Source organism: Harpia harpyja, chromosome 8 (genome assembly GCF_026419915.1).
Source record: "Harpia harpyja isolate bHarHar1 chromosome 8, bHarHar1 primary haplotype, whole genome shotgun sequence".
NCBI lineage: Eukaryota > Metazoa > Chordata > Aves > Accipitriformes > Accipitridae > Harpia > Harpia harpyja.
This window is the reverse complement of record NC_068947.1, coordinates 37,152,954-37,176,824: the sequence shown is the minus strand read 5'-3', so window position 1 is coordinate 37,176,824 and position 23,871 is coordinate 37,152,954. Positions and strand designations below refer to the sequence as shown.

The 23,871-nt window shown below is 37.9% G+C and overlaps 1 protein-coding gene across 7 annotated transcripts in view; it reads right to left on the bottom strand.

Annotated features, from left to right (window-relative positions):
* The window catches only part of POU2F1 (POU class 2 homeobox 1), a 144,442-nt gene that overhangs the window by 50,067 nt on the left and 70,504 nt on the right, over positions 1-23,871 (bottom strand). For 3 of the 7 annotated variants that reach the window (XR_008236264.1, XM_052794358.1, XM_052794360.1), the window contains 6 exons: positions 20,802-20,902; positions 17,778-17,831; positions 15,965-16,084; positions 14,031-14,210; positions 8,048-8,174; positions 1,542-1,636 (listed from right to left, as the gene is read on the bottom strand). Coding sequence is in view for 6 of the 7 variants with exons in the window: in XM_052794358.1 (XP_052650318.1) it covers positions 1,542-1,636; positions 8,048-8,174; positions 14,031-14,210; positions 15,965-16,084; positions 17,778-17,831; positions 20,802-20,902 (677 nt within the window). In the remaining variant the exon portion in view is untranslated. The remainder of the gene's footprint in view (positions 1-1,541; positions 1,637-8,047; positions 8,175-14,030; positions 14,211-15,964; positions 16,085-17,777; positions 17,832-20,801; positions 20,903-23,871) is intronic. The other 4 variants (XM_052794359.1, XM_052794362.1, XM_052794361.1 and 1 more) reach the window with 4 other exon arrangements.

The following is a 23,871-nucleotide window of genomic DNA, read 5'->3' as shown; positions in this document are numbered from 1 at the left end:
AAAAAACTGAGCATTGTGGAAAATATTCACAGGTGACCAAAATATATGAAGATCTGGTATTGCACAGTTCAGGCTTTATGTGCAACAGGAACTTTGGAAACATGTTTGGAGTGCATAACTCTACCTTCTTACATGCCATAGACAAATCATTTACTCTAGTTAAATTCTGTTCAGTTGAGCTGAGGTTCTTAAGTAAAGGTGATTTCATGCTTTTATGTCCTATGCCCAGTTCTGAAACTACGGACTCCTTCAGGCCAAAGAAGAACAGCCTCAAGTCTATGCAATGCTACAGTACTATGCAAAGTCTATGCAAAGGTCCAGAAACGGCTGTTCTAAAAGAAATGGCCTACATACAGCTGAGTCTTTATGTAGCTCCTTATGTTGTTTTTCTCCTGGTTTAGTGCAGTATTTTGCAGTGCATAGCAGATGGTAGAGGGAGGTCAGGATCTATAATTCCATTACCTGAGAAATAATGTGATCATATATGATCTTTCTAGGACTGCAGATATATGTGCCACACTATAAAGGTTTTTAATATTTTTTAATTTACATTAAGCATAGTGGGTAATTACTGCAGTATGTCTTTACTGACTTTACCCCCTTTATATAATTTATTTTCTCTTTGTAGTTTCGATACTTTTTTTAATCCAAGTATAATCTCTAGTAGGGAATCATGCAGCTAACTGAGGTATGAACTACAGAGGTGAGACAAATTCCATTTTCCACATGGTGCATGAAAAATATAGGTGGTATAATAGAAGATGCAGTTTTCTAAGACTCTGATAGACTCAGGCATCTTATTACAGACTAAAAAATTCTTATATGTAACCAAGTTGGCAGGAAGATACCGTATGATATTACACAGTATTTGAGAAACAGCATGCAGTCATGTAACTAAACTGCACAGTAAAATCCAGAGTGAAGCAAAACTGAATTTGCAGGCACATGCAACCTTAAAATTGTTTTTCTTACAGTCTGAAAGCTTAATCATAGAGCTTTAATATTTTAACATATACTACCAGAATATTTAATGCATTTCCAACAACCTCTTCGCTTTCACAGAAGGTAACTAATAAGACTGGCAATGACTTAGCAATAATAGCAAAACAACTAGGCTACAATAAAGATAGATTAACACTGCAATCTTTAGAAAAAAAGATACTTGTCAGTAATCCTCTTTTTGAGCTTTTTAGGTAGCCCACACCTTGCTCCTCTGAATTTCACAAATTTTTAGATTGTCCAAGAAAGCCTTACAAGAAATCAAATGATGCTCTAGTGCCGTTAACTCAAGATACCAATCACGGAAATTTTCAGCTAAAAATAAAAATTTACAGTGTTAAATGCATTAAAAGAGGCACATTAGGGTGGAAACTACAAAACTGAAGTTACTGATACTTCAGCTCCACACTGAATCATCTAGAAAGACAAACTCGCTATTATAGCTACAATATCTACTCTAGTAACTAATACAAAGGGTCCGCTCACTTGCAATAGTTTAAATCCCCTCAAAGCAATTCATGAACTGTAGAAATAAGCCTGACCTGCGAGGCAAGGGTGATGCTTGGCTGAGACTGCAGGAGGTTGGCTTGGCTTTGCTGAGGTAGTTGCGTTAAGAGATTCTGCGCTTGCAGGAGACCTGGAGAGAGAAAAGGGTGGGTTTGGTTTGTCATTTAAAAAGACTAAAACATGAAATGAGGTGAAACAAGGCTCTTGCCAAATAATGAAAGTTACAAAAAATTTGATATGCAAGCCTTCATTTCATCCCTGCGTAGATATCTTCAGACTTTGGACTTTTCAGTCCAAAATCCCCCTGCATTTTCCTTAAGTATATGTGGTGACAGAAGGCTAAAAGAGAGAAGTCTGTACTAGTCTCCTCTGCAGAAAGAGTTTGCAGTGATCTAGGTTATCCCAGTTCTGTGTGCAGGAAACATTTATTGCCCCTTTCAGCTTGCAGATTTTGGGTAAACCTCCTCCTGTAACCAACAGCTGCCCAAGAATTAGAGCGCCATATAAAAATAAACAACTGAACACTAATCAGATCAAATCCAACAACTGAATACTAATCAAAACCACAAATCTGGCTCCTTCATCACCCTTCTCCCTCTCCGTATCACCCCATGCCAGCTGCCTAACAAAAGAAGGCAACCTTCTCTGGCAAACTCAGGCAGACCACACCAGAAGACAAAACAAGCCCAGTTAACCTCCTTCTGGCTGAAATAAAGAAGGAATCTTTTGGAAAATTAACCAGAACTTAAAGCTTAGGTAAGATACTGAACACTGCTTAAATTGCACAAATAGAATAAACATTACACCGAATATATGAAAACCCCTGCTATTATGAAAAGGTGACAACATTAAAGAACATTTGGGACTGATGCAACCAATATACACAATATGCTGTCATTCTAAAAATAAATTCTCTTACAGTCTACTATTTGTATGGTTTATTAAATCTCTCAGGAAATTGAGATATATGCTTGCATCTATATATTTTAACTAGAAGTTACCTGATTTTTTTTTTTGCATTTCTAATACTAAAATTTATCTATTTTTAAGGGGTGAGAATCTTGACAAAAGTGTACCTACAGTTAGTCAACTCCCTCAATTTTATTCTGAAAAATATTACTGTTATTGTAAAAACCTGAAACCAGGAGGGAACGATGGCATGACAACAACAGATGGACACTATGGCCACTCAGAGGGCAGAACACCAAGCAAGTACCACTTAAATTCTGTAATTTGTGTTCAACGTGGTCTGTTCTGGCTCATCAGCAGGCTGATCAATCAGAGCATACCACTCATGACGAGCTACCTCTTAGCAGAATACAGGTAGGGGACACAGGAGTTTAGGACTTGATAAATACTGAGTGAGAAACTGGATGTTTTATGTGAGGTTAAGGCCAAAGAAGACATGAAAAGAAGGACTACCATGGGTAGGAAGAAGAAAATGTATCCTCAATGAAGGATACACAACTACAAAAGAATTGTCTTCTGACAGTGATATTACTGTTACTTTTTTTTTTTTAAACAGTGTTGAATATGTATTTTAAACACGATGTGTTGCTATCAAAATGCTCAAGACCTACAGAATAAAGCCAGCTGCTTATGCAACATAATAGCACAGCATAGACAACTATGTAAATTTGCTTTGCACCACATAATCAACATGTTCCAGCTGTGTTTTTGAAAAGACACAGTGAGGGAACGGATCAGCTTAAGGAACTTCCAAGACAGCTACCTACTACAGTTACATAGTGCTTTTTACAATGCAAATATTTGTTCACTTGAAAGATGACTTCAGCTACTCAACTCTAAATATTAATTAGTGAACAGTCACCTCTAAGTGAAGAGGTTTTGACCTTCATTTAGTGACAGTGACTTTTAACTGACAACTTGAAATAGAAAGGGGCAAGCCATCACACCGATACTACAGGGTGGCTGACCAACAATGAAACCAAAAATAGGCAGCTGACAGTGACCACATTTGACCTCTAGTCCACTGGTAACACCATCGATCACAAGTTACTGACTCATCTTATGACTGTAATCAGAATAATTAGGACTGTCCTTTTGTGATTTTTTCTGTCCTCAAAGAAATCCCAGAGGATGTTTTTCTGACAATAACACTTCTGCTGAAGAGCACAAGACAACTACACTCTTCCTCATTTTATTCTCACTTGTATGTTCTGAAGTAATTCTCACTGAAGGACAGTATAAAATACTCTGAACATGTTTAATCTACTCAGTTTTTACATCATTTTATCCTATTTAAGAAATACTAATACAAGGCATCTCAGGCAGAAACTGGAGAAAAAACAAGTTAGTTCAACCTGCAGCTGACTGAGGTAGGGGGAAGATCGGGGGATGGGGAAAGCAGCTGAACTGTTTTGGCAAAGTATGCACCTTTTCCACTGACTTACAGTCTTTTCAGACAGTTGCCATGCACATGCTTTGGACTCTTGTTGGCTTCCATGGGTGGGCAGCTGCAGTTTTGCTCTTTTCAGACATGACTTGTACTAGTCTAAGCTTCACCTTTGGGGTTTTTTTCTGAGGAAAAACTATTGTCCCCCACTTCAGTCCAAGATAACTTCAGTAACTTAACTTACAGGGCACATAGCACAGCCTTTTAAATACAGTCTAAGTCCAAAACTGCACCTTTTAGGCAACTGCTGAGCTATTGGTGTTTCAAACTTCACTGTTTTCTTAGGGACTCATACTGGCATCAATACTGTTTAACATCTTTATTACCAGTAAGGATGATGGGACAAAATACATTCTCAGCAAGTTTGTGGACAATACCAAATATGGGTAGAGTGGTCAATAGGCCAGAAGGCAGGGTCTAGACAGGCTGGACAACTGGAACCTCATGAAGATCAGTGCAGGAAAATGCAACGTCCTGCATGGGGGCTGGAATAACCCTGTGCAGCAATACAGGGTGGGCACTGGCTGGCTAGAAAGCAGTTTCGCAGAAAAAAGACCTGGGGACTCTAGAGGAAAAGAAGATGAACATGAGCCAGCAGAGTGCCCTTACAATAAAGACAGTTGACCACATCCTGGGCTGTATTTGCAAGAGTGCAGCCAGCAGATCAAGGGCTGTGATTCTTCCCCTCCATTTGGCACTTGTGAGACCACATCTGGAGGACTGTGTTCAGCCTTGGGTTTCCCAGTGCAAGACACAGTGACATCCTGGATTTTGTACATTCAAGGCCCACCAGAGTGGCTAACAGGCTGGAACACCCATACGAGGAATGGATAAGTGAGCTGGTTTGTTCAGTCTTATGAGAAGACTAAGATGAGATCCTACTGCTGTCCTCAAAGACAGAAATGGACTCTTCTTGAGGGTGCACAGCAATGAGATGCAACAGACATTAAGCTGGAACATGGAAAACTCTAACTAGATATAAGGAAACCACTTTTTTTTTTTTTTTTACCGTGAGAGTGGTCAACTGTTGGGGCAGGTACTTGAAGAGGTTGCAGAATCTCCATCCTTGGAGATGTTCAAACTCAACTGGCCAAGGCACTGAGCACTCTGCTGTAGTTGTACCTGCTTCGAGCAATACTACATGACCTCTAGAGGTCCCTTCCAACCTACATGATTTTTTTGAATCTATAAAAACTAATATTGTACTTGTATACTTAACTTTACAGAGGTATTATTTCTAACCCTCTGCTTTGGGTTCTAAGAGCCCAGTGGTATTATTGCATTAAATATAGCATACAAATTACCTACGTGACGCTCCAAAAGAATGCACAGAGGTAGATAAGGATTTATGCAAAAGTATGATGCTTTAGAGGTATTAAATTTTTTTTTAATAGTTAAAGTAAATGCAGCTACCATCATCCAGGACTTTTCCTGTAATGTCTACAAGTAGCATGAATGATGGCCCAAGCCAAAAAACTCTTCTTGCCAGCCAACAGTCCCCAAGGACTGATCTGGGGTTCAGTTCTTATTGTCTAAAATTAAACAAAAGATAAAACAAACATTCAAGTGCAGATTTTTTCACCATAATTTTTAAAAAGTTGGCCCAGAAGCATAATAGATAATTCATCCCTAATTGATCTCCCAAATGAGTGAATTTTTTCATCTAAGAACTTCTTGACTGCTTTTCCTCTGCCAAAGCTGTTCGTCTTCTCACAGACATATCCTGGATGTTAGCTTGCAAGACAAAGCCATTACAATGTCATAATCTGATTAACTGGAAACAACTGAAAAGGAAGAAGGGTGGGTGTCATACCACATATTACATACACTGCCTTTTGATCAATTTTGTTGATCACTGTTGATGGAAAGAAACTTCTGGGCACTTTGGTGTACCTCATTTTATCAAATCCAGATCTTCCAAAATGGGGACTCATAGTTGGAATTATATTGGGATCCAACACAGGAGAGAAAGTACCAACCTATGCATTCCTGCAAATCTGTTCCACTGAAAATCTGAGTGCCGTTGGTTTTAAAGAAAGCTCTATACTAGTTTCTCGAGAATATTTATTATTTTACGAAGTTGACTAATGGAGCAATAGGACAAGAATAACATGGGAAAGTCAGCTACAACAGCAAATAGCAAAATAAAAATACACACTTTCTCAATCTTTCTCATAAATAATAACATACTGTTTAAGATCTTCTAACAATAACCATGAAATACTGCAAAAAGCCATACCAAAAGTGAGATAAGGGGTATTATGACGTAGATGTTGCTTTATCACTGAGTGCTCATGAAGAAAATTAGATCCATTCAAGCATTTCAGTTTGGACGGTTGTCACACACTAATGGCCTATGGTCAGAACATAGAATATAAATCTTCCTACATTTTTGAGCTATTCAGTTGTCCAGGCTGCACATTACCAGTAAAACATGGTGTTTCTACACACACCACGTCACTGATGACAGCAATATGTAGGTCTTAAATTGCAGTGAAGAAATAATTTTCAGAGACAGCCCCTGAAAAGGTACTGTGAAAACCTCTTCTGGTAGTTATTCTACTTCAGAAGATTTTAAACAAACAAAAAGCCGTTCTTCCTTTCTATAATGCAAACAATTCATTTTGAGAGTTGAATATAATTTGCTTCTGTTAGTTTTCTTTTTTGTGAAGCATCTTCAGAGATATTTTAGAAAACCAGCAGAAGTTAGCTGAAAAATGTAGGCAGACATTAATACCAGTGAGTTCTTCAAAACAATGCTTTTGTGCTTCCCATTTCCTTAAAAAAAATTTATTTCAAAAAAGCCTGTTTTAAAGAACCCTTGAACTAAATTTTGGTGAAGTTTGATTTCTTCTAGAAGAATATGTTAAGCTTATAAGTTCTGCTTCATTTTAAGAAAGTAGTACATCACTAAATGTCTCCATGAAAAAAGTCTTTCAGCCATCTTCTGGCTAGCCACCTCTTTATACCAGTACTGGAATAAAAGCTCTCCTAAATCAAGTCCTATTAAAAGAAAGTTAATTTTGACTAACCCTTTATTCAAATGTGAGAGCATTCAGACAGTGAGAGAGCTTCAGCATAATGGAAAGCTAGTTCTATCCAAGTCATAGTATGTAAGAAGGAATGATGCATGAAAAAATTGAAAGGAACAGAAGAAAATGAGGTGCAAAGAGCTGCTTTATAGGACAGCCAGGCTCTGGAGGACTATTCAAGCATAACAGGATTTGCCTTCTGAGCAAGAATCTTTGGATTACAAGACCTGAACAACTGAGTAGAGTTCATGTAGAAGAGAAAGGGGGGAAAAAGACCATTGGAGTATATCAGCATAAGAGGCCATGGCTAAATGCAGTTTTCTGTGGGCATCAACAAATGGGGTGCAATCAGTACTGTGATGTATTGCAACTTGAACACAATAGTCCTTAGAGCAAAGTTCCTGTACATCATCTTAGCTGGTCTGGCACACTACCACCTACCACTGCCTTGGTTTGCCTTTAGCATGTAAGCCATATCCAGTATGTTGCCAAAATATTATTTCCAAGAGTTGTTATACAAAATCTGGCATTCTAGCTCTTTTCCCAAGGTGTAATTATTATTTCAGTTTATGACAAAATTCACTGTACCCTCTTTAGGCTTAAGGACATCTCTAGTCTCCCACAAGGACTCAATTTTGTAATCTTTTTCCAGTTTTAGAATTTTGTAGCCCTTTTAGCATTGACCTAATCCAGACAGCCCACACACCCTCCAGGACTCCACCTCCTAGGATTCTACCTTTGAGTTCTGGAGAGTTGTCTTCTCCAAGTTCTCTTCCCAGTAGGCTTCCTTCTTGAGAGCCTGACCCAGAAATTCAGATGCTGCAGTATTTCCCAACAGGCCTTGCTGCTAACAAATGTTCTCATGACATGATCTCCGGATTGATCCTCCTTGACAAGTGAGCTATACAAACTTTGACAAGGCTGAGGTCTAACATCCAGAAAGGGAAAACCTGTTAGTGTCTCCTAATCGCAATACTGTTATTTCTCCTAGGGAATATCAACAGTTAGTGAAGGTGTATGGAACCACCTCAGTTTCACCTTCTCCTCTCCTAAAAGCTATGTATGACTTTCTTTTCTGGGAAGGAGCACTTACCCTGCTGCCCCTGCGGTGTTTGTGAGATGATGAACTGTGCTGGCTGCAAGTTGGTTGTTGGATGCACCAACACAAACTGTTGCAGGTTGAGATTCTGCTGCTGAAGCTGCTGCAAGTGCTGCAAATCCTTAAGGAAACAGGGGAAGGGGGAAAAAAAAAAAAAGAAAGAAAAAAAAGAAAAAGGAAAAGAAAGAGCTGTGTGTTAGACATTTAAGTCAGCTATGACTCCCAATGTAAATAGATTTCCTATCAACCAGTTACAGTCTAACATTTAGAGATAGAAGTGGATGTCAAACACAGCAGTCCTGCTACTGAATATCCTTTAGAATTTCTCTGTCCTTCATAAAACCAAATAAAAATTGTTTACCAAATAACCCAGCAAAGTATTTCCAGCGCTGTTCTGCTTTAAAAAAAAAAAAAAAAAAAATCTCCCTCCCCCACCAAATACAGTTTTCAAATACTTTAGATTTATCAGCACCTGGATTTCTCAGACCTATTTTTTGAGGATGCAACTCTGCTACAAAATTCATTGTTGACAAATCAAGCATATTAGCTGGGAGCTATTTTTGTTTATAACAACAACAATCTGCAATTACCATTCTAATCAGCAACAGGAAAGCAAAAAATTAGATTCCTAGTTTGCACTCTGGCTGTTCAGGTCAAACTTTGGGAAGTAGCTAACTCAAAGAGTAAATAAATATATTTGATTAGTTCTGAAACAAATTACAATAAGCTTAATAGAGATGGCTATAATTAAAGGTTAAAAGGAATAACCCAAAACACTGCACTATTGTAAAACCCTACTTTTATGTATTTAAACCATTCAGAACTATTAACTTCCTATAATTAAATGACTAGTCTCAACATAAATGCTAATCTCTGAGAAACTTAATCATCAAGAAAAATGCTTCAACTTGCTGTTTAGCTGGAGAATGAAAACAGAGAGAACTGCTTAAAAATATTTCCCCCAAACTCGCCTTTTTCTTTTTATCTTCTCCAAACAGGACAACAACAAGAGTAACTGAAATTTGAAAATTGAAGCACAACGTGAAGCCAGACAACATAACAGAGGTAATCTATGAAAACTACCCATACACATGTGTAGAATCTTTTCATCTTTCTGAAAAGAAGCTGTTTCAAAATACCTGCCAAGCAGGTGGATGAAAGCCTGAAATATTTCCCACACTTACCACCTCCCATTAAACAAACCAAACCAATCAAACAAAAAACCTCCCCAAACTCTATTTCAGATAAGTTACTTGGATACCAGGGTACTTGTTTGCAGATAGATACCCTCTTCTGGGTCCAACTGTGTCGGAAGACAGTAACAATGCCAGTTCACTCCTAAACAGTGCTCAATCTGGCTGCTTGAATGGAGCTGCTTGATTTAACATACTTCCTAACATACTTGAGTTAAAGTGAGCCAGACTAACAAAGACCTGCTTCTTAAAGCCAGTAAAGTAGCCCCCATGCATTTTGACTGATGCAGGTTATGAGCACTCACACAAGCTGCTCAGCCAGCAGATGTGAAAGGCCATTAACTGCCAGCAATGCAGATGGTGATGGCAAGTCAAGCCAGACTGACAAGGATGACTTCTTATTTACATGACACAACCATTTGCAGAATACAGTTATCTGTCTATGACCTTAGGTTATTTTAAAACTGTTAAACTAAGACTTAAAAGTTGCAACAATCTCCTCCTACAGGAAGAGGGGTGGGGAGAGTCAGTTAGTGGAAAGGAAGACTAGGGAGGAAAAAAACCAGGGAGTCCATTGATTTATTAGACCATAGACACGCATTATGAGAAAACGACTACTTAACCTGCATTACATAGACACTGGCCATCAATCACTTAGGCAACTTGGTCATGTTAAGTGAAAAGTATGCAGTGTAATAATATGGTAGGCAGACACCAGACGGATTGGCCAAGCAATGCTCTTTAAGAAATGGGAACTTCCATTTCTTAAAGAAAATGGTAAAATTTTAAAAAGTGCCCCCCAGCGCAACAGAGTGTTTTTAAAGTATTGTTTGCTTTCAGAAAATTTGAGAAGTACTGCAACCATTCCTATGAAATCAAGGCCAATTTCCTTCCTAAAAAAACAGAGATAAAACTGCTCCAGTTTTTCCTGGGAACTGCATGTTTCTTCTAACTTCATATCATAAAGTTACATTGGTCAGAACTGCTACTAAAAAATCTTACTTCTTGAGCCCAACACGACATGAATGTCCACTCACTTATTCATTGATTTTCAGTGCTCTACTGGTTACATTTGCAGATTCAGCAGACCCTCCAGCACAGAGGGGCTTCTACTGAATTGGATGCGAGGACTAGATGCAGAGGAAGAAACAGAAATAGAAAGAGTAGGGCAAGCTGACTAAGGCTGTGAAAGCTAGGTAGAAGAAAAAGAAATGAAGAGAGGCTGAAGGATGAAAACAGAGGTAGATAAGAGAAAAAGTAGAAACACAAAATGAAGAGTTGGGAATAAATTTTTGAAGGAAAAAGTATGGACAGAAAAACAGATAGGATGAGGACCTCCCCCACCAAAAGCAAATTAATGACACATCCACCCCACCCCCAGATGACCAATTAGATCTCAAATGATGTGAAGTACCATCACAGGAGATGGAGTTACATACAAGAAAAAATACAAAGAAACAGTGGCAGTGTATTTGTAAGATCAAAGGAGGAGAGCTTTTTGTTTAAGACTATAGTATTCATAACACAGGGTACCCAGCTAAGACATGACAGGTCTTATCATCAGGCTCTTACACTTTAATATGAGAAAACTGTTTTTAAATTGAGGCCTCAGGGATAACTGGTATAAGCAATCTTATTCTGCGCATCTGCCTTGGTAAATGGTATCTTGGCTGACTCTTGTTTAAATACAGAAATATAATTCTGTAATGCAGAATGGAAACGATACCTCCAAGGCTAATCACTCTTAAATAGCCCTACCAGCCCTTCAAATTCATTTGAAATCCAACTTTATTTCTACCTTGGGAAAGTTTTATTATTTAGTTAATTGTAGCATTACAATAAATCTCCCAAGAGCAACCATGCGAACAACCTCAACACTGTTTTCCTATACTGATCTTTTTTTTCTCAATGGTAAAATCTGTGTACTAGCACAAGCACATAGAAAGAGATGGAAAGACTTTTGAGAAAATGCATGTCTTCTGATGCTGCCTAACAATTTTGAAAGATCAAAACAATCCAACTCCTACTTTGGCAGAATAATCTGCCAAATGCTATGTCTTGACGTGACGAAGTTTTTCAGTTAAAAAAAAAAAAAATCCAAAGTTCTAAATTCAATGCCATTACCTCTAGTTACAACTTCAGTACAAACTTAAGCATCTCTGTCATTTTGAGGTTTACATCATATAAACATTGATCATGGATCCTGAAAACAAGTAAAGTTTACAAGGAACTCCAAAACCTGGTGCAACTGTTTAGTGATAATTTAGCATCAACCCAGCAGCAGCACTAACATCTTACCAAACTGCTGCACAGATACCTTACATTAACTGCAGTGCACATTAAAGAAGTCATGCTTGTGCAATTAGTTAATTAAAATAAATATGGTAATCCCCCTGCTGCAGAGACCTGCCAGTTAATCAATTATTCAAAAATCATCAATTAAAACAAACATTCAGCTATTTGTGTAATCAGCTATATGTTTACAATAGCAATGCAAACAAAGCTGAGCACTGTTTATAAATCGTTGTCAAGATGGACTAAAAAGCATGGTGTTACCCACCTACAAACCTAGACAGAAGTTTTCCACTAAGTATCTCAAATTGTATCCAACACCTGCATAAATTATGCCCTGCACTTTCATCATAAGAACAAGCTAACAAGATTCAACCAAGCTACATTTATATATCGAAATAACCTATCCTAAAAGAAATTAATTGTAAAGTCAAACATTTAATTAGGAATGCCAGAAAACAAGTGAAACTTTTTTTCTTCCCCCTTGTGCACATTATATACATTATATGGTGGCAACTACATGATCACATGCTATTTTTCATAGACCCTTCAGCTCATTCACGCGCACAAACCAGACAATGCTCACTTCAGAAGCTCCTATTTGACGGCACATGCCTGATCTTTTCAACTCTTCTCAAACACTTCTCTGAAGATTTTGTAAGTTCTGGAGAAAAACCCAGTACTAAATGAGTAATTGTAAATGCTTCACGTGTCTTCATAGCTTCCCACTGAAGCGGAAGAGCAGGATTAGCAACACCTCACACATGCACAACAATGCCTTCAAAAGTATCCACTAGTTTAGTGGAATATTTGAAAAATGTAAAGCCAGAAAATTCAAGGTACGGATTTTATTAATATGAAATTTTAATGCTCTGCACTTCAGTAAAGCAGACCTCGCTATCTTAAGCTGCACACCTGGAAGACAAGAGACACACACCTGTGGATCACTTCCATTTAGGTTAAAAGACTCTCATAGTATCAGATGGGAACTCTGTGACAGATGTATGGAGAGAGGTTAGAAGCTAACCATTAAGGAGATTTTCTTGAAATCTGTCTGTATTATTTGCTACAGACAAAGGCTTAAAATTAAGAGATGGTCTTGGGAGTTAGGATGAATGCTCCATCCTTGAGTCATCTCCAGATCATGACAGTGAAATGGGATCCTTTGCTAAAAGCAGTATTCATATATGGTCACATGACTCATCACAGTACACCAAGAGGCCCAGCGTGATGGGTCTGTGGGCAGTGTCAGTACTGGCCTTTTAAATGTGGAGTGGCATCACTCTGGCCTCTGTAAGGACAGCCAGAGAGGTCAGAACTTTTAGACGAACGCCACAGAAGTTTGCCACTTCAGCTAATAAAAAACTGATAGCACAACCAGGCTGTTATTCAGCTAGTGGACTAGCACGATAAAGGAATAGCACACTTCACCAATGGACTTCACAGATAATTGCAACATTTCCATTCTTTTACTTAATCAGCCCTCATTTTTACTTTTTAGACACTTCATCCCACTTCAATGCAAGTGAAAATAGCCTGAATAGAAATTATCAAGACAGTCTTAAAGAACCTGCTCACTGTAAGCAGCAGCAACTCTGGATATTACACACCCAACATACTTCGCACAGCTAGACTAATCAAACTGAAATATTACGTACTGAGAATCTTAATCTATGGAAAGATGAACCTCAGTGTCAGCAACACAATCACCTACTAGTAGTACTCAAGATGCCTATGCTATACATTTGGTTACCCTTGTCCAGAATTCTAAGGAATTTCCACACTACATATGCTAAGCATAGAGTCAGTGGCGCTGCATTCTCCACATTGAATTAAGCCAATCCTGGGAGAGCCAGGACAATCTTTGCTGCTCCTAGTAAGCAGAAATTCCTTGGCAAGCAGTTCTTCAGAACTAAGAATTAACAGATCTTTAGCAGCAGACCATAAAACTGGACAGATTCTGACACCAGACTCATTCTGGCAAGTTTTTCTCTAGACACACAAGAGTGCCCATTCTTTGTCACCAAACTCTGAGCATTAAGCACCAAGCCAAAATAACACATAAATGCATCAAGTCAAACTGCCTTTGTTCAGCTCTATCATTTTGCTGTTTGGATCTAACAAGCATCCTTTGTGATACGTAGGTATCCCTTCCCATCCATACAGGTCTTGACAAGTGTAATTTCTATAGGCATCTTTCTATACCCCTTTTTGTCCTTTCTGAAGCTAACCACAAGGAGGAGAATGCAGAAAATACAACATCTGGTCAGATTCTGGACCAAACTCAGAAGACCAGTGGAACTGATGAGCAGCTGGTATGCATTCTTTGCTAAAACTATCAACTTCAACCTCAACAGCTAAGGATGCATGAGGAAAGACTAACAGTACTCAAGGACTCTAGAAACTCACTGAATAAGGCATAAAAATATTATTTGAATGATGCAATTAGTCAAACCTCTTTATTTTCCACCCTCTCAAGCCTCAAGGCTCACCTGTGCAATCTGTATTGGCTGAGATAGAGGGATCTGCGTCATCGGCGTTGCAGCAGAGGCCGAGATGGTGGCACCAGCAGCGCTGTGCTGCTGACTGGCTGAATGCTGCACTGCAGCTGCCAGCAACTGTGCCTGCGCCTGTTGTAGCAATAACTGTTGCTGGGCTGGCGTCAACGTGAGCTATAAATAATTAGAAAACACAGCCATTAATAATGGAAAGAGCCACTTCAGCTACAAAGTCATTAGCTAGCTCATTACTAGTTATATTCCAGACATTCCTAGAACTATTACTACAGTTCAGCCGTTAACTAGCCAATGACTCTGGCCTTAACTAAGGACGGCTGGCTACTCAACACAGTGTAGGAACCAACCTACTGCAGACCTGACATAAACCAAACCACGCGGATGCAAACTTTTGCACTTACTGGAACCTACGGAACCTAACTTTACTCCTAAGTTTTCTTCACAACTCTACCAGGAGGTTCAGGAAAAAGGTAATTAAGTAGCAAGTAAAAGAAAAGAATCAGTATTGCCAGGATTTGAAAGGAAATTTACACCCAGCAGAACAGCAAGTGATTAGCCAGATGAATGAGAAGCAGGAATGCTGGCTATGGCTACTGAGCAAACTGATAACACCCCAGCTGCTTCACATTAGCATGAATCCCTGCCATATTCCATCATTTCCATTATGCCCTAAGATATAAGTAAAGAACATGAGCTCCATTTGTTTCTCTCCAAGTCTCCCCATCTGCTTTTTTTTTTTTTTTTAATAGAATAGAGTTGGCAAGTTTACATCCCTTCCCTTTCCCAAACACGCATTATCTCTGTGAAACAGGTGGCAGCAGTCTCTCCTTTACATGTAAATGAATCTTGATGCCCATATTTACTACAATCCATATCTGCATAGGCCTGGAGTTTTGAATGTTTCACTACTGCAGACAATCATAAATTAAAACAAATATTTTTTGCGAATGAGAAAAATAATAAAATATGCTGGGTTTTAATAACATATTGTAACAGTCTCACTTTTAGAAACTTTCAAATTTAATTAACCCAAAACTAAATAGGATGTTTATTTACACACTAGCATATGAGAAGATTTAACAATTGAACATGAAATTAAGACATCGTTTCATTCAAGTGGAGACACGATCTAACCTAATACTTCAAATCATAAATACATTGTTGGAGCAACTGCCCTAAATCCCTTATTAACATGCAAACTCTTAAAACTGCGAAACTGATTACATGGAAGCAAACTCTTTAACCAAACCGGCCCATTCACAAAACTTGCTCTTTTTTTTAAATGACTGAAAGCATTTAAAACAATTCAGAAACACCAGTAATCCTAAAACAACAGTTATTCCATAATTACTCCCAAAGCCTTGCAATTAAAAACCTCAAAACTGGTACGTTAAAACAGAAGAGTTGAATAGCCTTAAGGCAAGCACTAATATATTTACTTAAAAAGAAATGTATAATTACTTAAAAAGAAATGTGTTTGAGAAGAGGAAGAATTAGTGTCAGCAGTTCCCATCATTTTTGCTCTTCACCCAGCTATCTGGTAAGATTTAGTCTCATGCTCCCATGTCTCATTTTAATCTTGAAAAAAATAAAATTTCCTTTTTGTGACATCAGTGACTTTCTTATTTGTACATACAGCAGGTTTTAATTTCATTGCAGAGTGAAGACGGATACTAAGAACAAAGAGAAGTAATTTTTTTTTTTAAGCAAATAATTTGCAACAAAACCCAAAGATTAAAGTCTGCTTTTTTTATAGGAAGATATTTTCTGTCCCTTGTTTTGCTCAAGTTTCTTCCTATGTTAAAGGAAATTACAATAACCTTCACTGACAGTCCTATGAGGACTGCTGTAGATACTGCCATCGTTTGCCGGACAGGAGGCTTACTGCAGTATACTTGGGTACATCTTACCCCAGTGATCTGTCCTCCGGCCAGCATGAGCTGGGTCTGGGGTATGGCCGCCTGCACTGAAGGCTGCTGGGAAGGCTGGCTTGGCTGCTGAGAGTCCCCAGATTCTTCATTAGATTTAGACTAGTCAAAAAAAAACAAACAAACAAACAAAAAAAACCAAAAACCAAAACCAACTCTTTATAGTGTAAAACAGATGTTAATGTAGAACACTGCTATCTCAACACTGCACAATAAAAATCTTTCATCTGCATACAAAAAGCCCTTGGGTTTCTTTTAAGAGTGTATTTAAGCAATGGGTCTATGTGCCGACTGCCTCAGCTATGATTGCTCAAACATGTCTGTAGGTAATGCAGTTTAAACAAAACAAAAAGTCTCTCAGGTCTTTTGTAACTCTGACATTATTTTCAGGTCTCATTTCATTTTACACAATTCAGCTGAAGCTGACGCTACATTTCACCGTAAAGAAAGAAAAGGTTGTTAAAATTATTCATTGCCTAAAATCCTGAACAATGGAACAAGGAAAAGGAGACTGTGTTTCCTTTTTCTATATCTGCATCCTGCACCTCTAAGTCATCATACTGTGGGCTTATACAGAACTGGTTTGAGAAATCCTCACAGGTTTTCTCTATCTACCTACAGCAAAATACATAATATACACAGTGCTTTTAAATAATCGAAGTTTAGCATTTATTTAACTGAATGCAACTTTATTTTAAAAGATTTGTGGGGTTTTGACTTTTTTTGTGGTTTTGGTTTTTGGTTTGGTTTTTTTTTTTTTAAACAGAAGAAATTGTGAAGACATGAGGGAGGAAATGCAAGTGCATGAAGAGAGGGAGAGAGTTTTATGATAATTAAAACTGGTTATGCAGAACATTAAAATTCTGCATAGATTTGCATATTTTCTACCACCTGTTTTGGGGACTGCAGAGCAGGCTAATTAACATAAAGGCTCTGATTAATTCTGCCAGTCATTGAGCGATAATTACAGCGCAGGACTGTAAACATTCTGCACTGGAGATACAGCCTGTTTGCCAACATCTCTCTCAGGGATGGAAGTTTACCATGGCAACCAAGGCAATTTTCTGCCTCCTTCCTCTTAGAAAGGAAGGTCACTATACCTCCTCTTCTTTCCAAATTGTTATTATGTATAAGTGGGTCCACATTCTATTGCATTTCATGTAATGCACTACCTACGTTCTTTAATAACAAGCAATATGGAAACCAGTTTTCAATAAAACTGCATCCCTTGCCCCTTAATATAGTACTGAGATGAAGTGGCACGTTAACTGATACACTGAGGTGTTCAGCATCATAAAAAAGTTTGAAAGCTTTGTTGTCTCATGTACATTATTAAACAACAATTACTCTGACTTATTTTGAAATGACTATGTGTTATTTACACAAGCAATCTACACTAGCCACATTACATAGTTAATGTTACATCATACTCCTATATTCAGCTACCAGAAGTAAGGACAAATTGCAAAGTAATAGTTGCTATGTTTAAAATAAGTGAATAAATGGTAGAACATGAAATATTCCTGGAGTTTTATAGTTTTCATAATACAAAACCTGATAAATTCAGTATAAAGTTACACTCACTGCATGTTTTACACAACTCCAGTTTCTGAACGCTTACAATCCTGAACCTGATTTACAATTGTGAAACTATTATTCCTTCATACCTTTCACTTGCAAGACCAGGCAGAATGAAAAAAGAGTAACATATCGTAGGTTAAAAACTATCTCTAATGGGACCATAATGCTGTTTAGAATGAGAGAAGGACAAGCAGCAGAGGGAAACTGTCTTTACCTGTACATTTAAGGACTGAGCAGCAGCCTGTAAACTTGTTCCAGCGAGCTGGACCTACAACACAGTGTAAAAATGGAAATGAAATAATGTAGAATCCACAGAAAACTTTAACAATGTAAAAAGAACAACCTCCCCATCTGCACCCCAACAAAAACTCCCCCAAGAAAAATGCATGCCCCTCTAACACCCGAATCAGTGAAATAGGGGTTATGCTCCAGGCTGAAAAAAATCTGTAAGACCCTTCCACAGTGTTATTTGTCTACCTCTTGCTGAACGCATTCCTGCCTAGGGATCTAGATATTATCATGAAATTGAGTTGAAACAGAGCATTTTGGGGTGGACAGGCTAACTATTCCTATTCCTGCTAAAAAAATCCAGGCTTCAGGGGAGGGCGTTAAGGTCTACTCATGATCATCCTTCTAATATTTCAGAATGGGTCTTACCCCAAATATGTACACTGCATTCACCTGCTTCCTTATACGACAGAGGAGCAATCACCTGCATAGCACAAAACCCACAGCATAAACACTCTTCCTCAAATCAACCCATTCAAGTATTTGTAGTCCTCAGCCACTGAAAAGAAGATCTCAATACAGAGGACTGGAGACACTTTACAAAGGCTGTATTGATTCAGGTATACTCAAAACTTGAATTCAATGTTTGCGATTAACAGGTCCAAAGAAGTTCTTGTGGGTTAGGAGTGAAGAAAAATTGATGCTTCAGAAAGTGAGATTTTTAAAGTGTCATTTTATCTCTAATAAGGATTTTCTCTTTACAACAAATGCTAAATTTTCATTTACTGATAATCGTTTCAATCAGTCTCACCTTGTTTCTACCACCACTCCTACTATAAAGAAGGAATGCCATATAATTAATTACTAACACTTTGAAAGGTCAGAGTTACAGCCTGTAGTGAATTTCATCGCCGGCCATGTTTGAAAACCACTGCTCATTTGAAAACCAGGCAACACATAAGGATACAATAAACAAAACAAAATGTAGCACTCTTGCCTCTATAAAAAGATGTTCCCACATAATATACATCACAAAAGAGAGTCCACATATCTGCAAGCACAGGAAGGAGAGTTTTAATCTTAATTGCGGTACATGAAATTAATAACTGAATATTTGAACAGGCAACCCTTAAGAGTCAACTTGGAAACATTTCCTACTGCTCTAGATGAAGGTACTAGACTTAGTAAGCATGTTCTACATCTAGGCAAACACTCCCAGAAAAGCCTCTCCTCATCACAAGCAAAATATAGTTTGACACAGTTGATGTAACCTGAGCCTTTAACATGAATTAACAGCAGAGAATAATCTAAACAATAATAGCCTGCCAGCCAAAAAATATACTCAGTAATAATACTTTAAAAATTTAATAACAATAACAATAATAATAATAATAAAGAAGACTACAATGTATGTCACTCAGGTACAGCCAGCATATTCCTGAAAATCTCTTTGAATGCAATTTGAACACCCTTTCCACCACATTTTCTTCCACCACAAACATTTTCTAATTAGAAATTAAACTGTTCCTGAATGTTGCCTACAACCTAATATTTTGTATTAGTCTGGAGGAAAGCACTGTGTGTTAAGGCTGAATAACACCCCACTAACAGCCATACTACAAGAGGACAGTTTGACAATAGATTCCCACACACCTGCAGGTGCATAAAAGAATAGCTGAGATTTTCCTTTTGAACTAGAGTTTCAAGAAATGAATCACACTTTATCAAATATGAAGTTATAAAGATCCTGACAACTGTTTAAATAAATACATTTCCAAAGCAAGATAAAGCACTGTGCTAAATACAATTACTGTCCTGGGTCAATCTATATAACAAAACGAAGACTAAAACAAACACACAAAATTCTGCAGAACAGCTGTATCCATCTCCGTGTTAAACACATACTGATAACCCATGAAAACTAGTCAGCTTCTCTCCACATAAAGGCAGCATACAACAGCCTATTGGTTCAGCAAATTCAAACACAGGCACTCCCTAGGTCCCATATAACCCAATCTACTCGGAAAATTGTAATTATGTGACAAGATGTGTGGAATGTTCCATACAATAAAATGGCAGTTCAGAGCTCTTAAAAGAGGGCATAAAAGCTTCAGTATGTCAATTATACCATAATAACTGTGCAACCTCAGACCTCAAACATTCAAGGTCAGCCAATTAGGTACAGTATTTTAAAGTTTAAACTTGGTACTGAGGAAGGGAAAGAAATTAGGACATTTGTTTTCATACATCAAGTGTGAACACATAAAAAACTACAAAAAAATGCCCCTTTTACTTCTCTTCACCTAGGAATGCCCCATTTTGCTTCAGCCTACATGTGAAGTCCAGCTTTGATTCCCTAAACACAGCTGCAGCCAAACAGAGGGATAGTAGTAGAAGCCTGAATATCATCTGACAAACAGGTCCTTGAAACAACTTTAAAAAAAAAAATTTAAAACACTCATAAACCATATATGTTTAGTAAGTACAATCACTTTATATTTCTAGTTAATGTGTAAGAGCTTGAAAGATTGAAGCATAGTGCTGACTACCATTCAACACCACTTCTGGTTTCTTAACTAGGTAGCAACAGTTTCAGAACCTTGGCAGCTGTTGGGCCAATACAATCCTTTACCAAAAAGATTAAGTTTTACCTTGCCTTTCAATGTGGTATCTCCATTAAGGTTAAAAAAAAAACAAAAACAACCCAAACAAACAAAAAAAACCCCCAAACCAAAAAAGCTTTAGGCATTCTCAAGTCCCCCAAAAGGGCCTTTCTAGTTCCCCAAAACAGGTCTCACCCTATCTTGCTGTATTCTGCAGCCTAATGCAATGAAGTGAGTGCCACAATAAGAACTTTTTCCCATCCAAGCTATTTAAGCATGTGGTCTACCCATATGTTCCTTTACAGGACTACCCATCATTTACAGAAAGAGAGAACATAGAACATACAAGAGCAGTTGTATTCGTACCTGCCTGAGTCTCCCCTACTTTAAAATGGGTCTTCTCTTACCTGATGAAGGTGCCCGAGGAAGGCCTGGGCCTGGGCTGTAGAGATTGCTCCTCCGACAGGCACCGGCTGCTTTTGAAAGTCCAGGCCATTTGTTTGCGTGCCTGGAGAAAGAGATATTAAGAACTATTAGTTACTACTTTTATGAAATGGAATAAGAATTAATATTGCTAAGTCTCCTACTATTCTCTCAATACTAGGTAGCAGAAAAATACTCTGAGAGTAACAAGAATTGAAGTTTTTTACTGAAAGGGGAGGTGGGGAAGCAGTGTCACTTCCAGACTTTGGTAATACAGCATTTGTCAGCTGAACAAAATCAACATCATATTTTCTTTAGTTTCTATCATCTTACCTACTCTATGTACACTATTACCCCATTATTCTCTACCATGGTTTGAGAACCAAATGGGTGCATGCTGCTATGGTTAAACTGTGTTTCCATTCTCCATGTACTCTCTATCCAGCAGCTGAAGACTATCTTCAAGTTCAGAAAGTGCAAGAACAAGGTTCATATAAAGTCGCCTTTCATTAAAGACAGGTAAAATAATACCTGATGAAAACAGAAACACTGTGTATATATATAGCAGTTATGGGCCACAGTTTTACTCTTTTGATAAAAGATACCTCCACATTTCCATGAATATTTGTGCAGAGCTCTCATTACATAAGATAACTGCCTGGGCTTCCTTTTGCTCTCACTCACTTTCATATAACTAAAAAATGATTATTTTCCTACTTTTTTTTTTTCCTTCTTCCTAAACATCTCAGAAGACATGAAAACCCCCAAACTATCCCAAAATAATCTGGTTAAGAGTAAAAAAAAAAAGAAAAAAAAAAAACAAAAAACCCAATAAAAAACATACAACATTTTTTCCACAAGAAACTACCACAGAATTGTCTTCTGCCAAGAGGAACTATAACTACAAACTTTTAAGAATCATTCTGTGGTGAGATGATAAAATCAACATTAGGGATTATCAACAACTGGTTTTGTATGTTGGGTATTACTACCTACAGTGGTTAATAACAAGAAGGGAGACTCTGAGTGTATCAGGCTGCGTGGAATTTCTAGAACAGATGATGCAATCTTTAAAACTGCATGACTGAAATGAAATAAAACCAGCTTTAGACTTGCATGTTTACTCTTCATGACAATCAGATTTTGTTCAGTGCCTATGGACAGGTGTTCAACTAACTCCTACTTCAAAATTCCTTCCATCATCTACATTTTTCACCATAAAAATCTAGGTTATCTACTAAGCAAAAGAGAGTCACAGTTGTTAAACAACAACAGGGGTTTGCTATTCCTTAGAAACATCTGCAAAAGCAAGCAGGCGTAAAATTTGATTAGTAAAATACACTATCCAATATTTTACATTGCTATTTTGACCTACAAACAGCTTACACAGATAAAATTTTCAAAGATGGAGTCACTGTTTAATTAAATACAGATACAATGTAGATAGTCAAGCTTTCTAGCACCCATGTAAGGTATAGCTAAGGTGGCCCTTTGATGCATCTTTGGTGGAGGTGCTGAGAGTAGACCAACTCTTCCCCCACAAGTTTTTAATTCTATGCTTTGGGCCAGAGTTTACAGACTTAATAGACATATATGCAGCCAAAGATCCACAGACATGTTAAAAAAATTCAAATTTTAAACTACACGAAATTATTTTGCTTAATGAATCTATAATTCCAATCCAAAGTGAATGGAAGGACTATTACTGGTCTGAATTGATCTTGAATGAATGCAACTTGGTTGCATTTCTCCAAAGAAAGGTAGATGATAAGGCCTGCCAGAAAGGGCTAGAAGAATCTCATCTATTTTCATTCTTTCCAGTAAACTGCAGAATTCTCTCAACGCAGAAGGCCAAAGGGAGTGGGAAAATGATTGTATAAATATATAAAAATAATTCCCGACAAACTGCTACTGTAATTCTAAAGAAACAATCTAGTACCTCCTCATTTAAGGAGATGCTTCGAATCAGTTTTCAACCTGTGGTCAGGGACCCCCAAGTAGGAAAAAAAAATACAGATAAGAAAACCTACTGTAAGGCAGATATACCTCATTCCAGTTGGAAACTTGCAGGGGTCAAAAAATTTATCCATTTCTGAGAGGACTAATTGGAAGCCTCACCTTAAATAAATAGGTGAAGCTGTTCTAGAGAACTGTTTCCCAAAAAAAGCCTCAAATCATAATACCATATTAAAAGAGCACTGCTGTGCATGTGTGCAGAAGAAATGCTCCAGTTAGCGCTTCTGCCGACTCTTAATACGGAAATCTGAAATGAGCCTCCTCGGGTTAATAGTTTTGAACAAAGCAAGTTCCAAGACTGAGCTTAAAATCTCCATGGGTCCCAAAAAACAGTTTAGACAGGTACTGAGAGAAAACAACATTTTCCTTAAATTCAACCTTGAAGGACTCCAACTCCTTCTCCCCATGCCTCCTAAAACCAAACTCAGAGCAAAAAAAACCCAAACCATACATGTTCACTCTCTGTTCTACTTGCATCTTGCTTCCTTTGGTATTTGGAAGGACAGTGTCCCTTCCCCTTTGGATGCAGCCTTAGTTTTGGAAGGAATGCTACCCAGGTTGCTTGCATTTATTACAGGATGCCTACATCTTTTGAAGAACAGCAGGGAAAATGAACTTTTGAGTCCAGCATATGAGAGGCCTTGCTCTCAAGGTGCTCATAAGGACATGACACCACTCCTGTGGAATTCAAAAAATCTGATAAGGAGACTGGAAAATGGAGCTGTCAGAAGGAGAAAGTCAGCACGTTGTAAGGACATAAAAGGACCAGTATGACACTTCTGCTCAAGATTAAGTTAAATGCAAAAACCCACAGCGATTAATAGACATGACAAATGCAATCACAAGTATTGTGATTTTAACATTCCCAAGTATTATGTCTTTTCCATCTCCATCCCAGCTCCCATAACTGCTAGAGCTGATCTAACAGCTTACCAACACCAGAAAAACAGAAGTGGAAACTCTCCATCTCCCATCTCCTCTTTCTTCTTGGTTCCAACTACATTGTCCCTGTCCTGCCCCTTCTGGTAGTTCACAGAC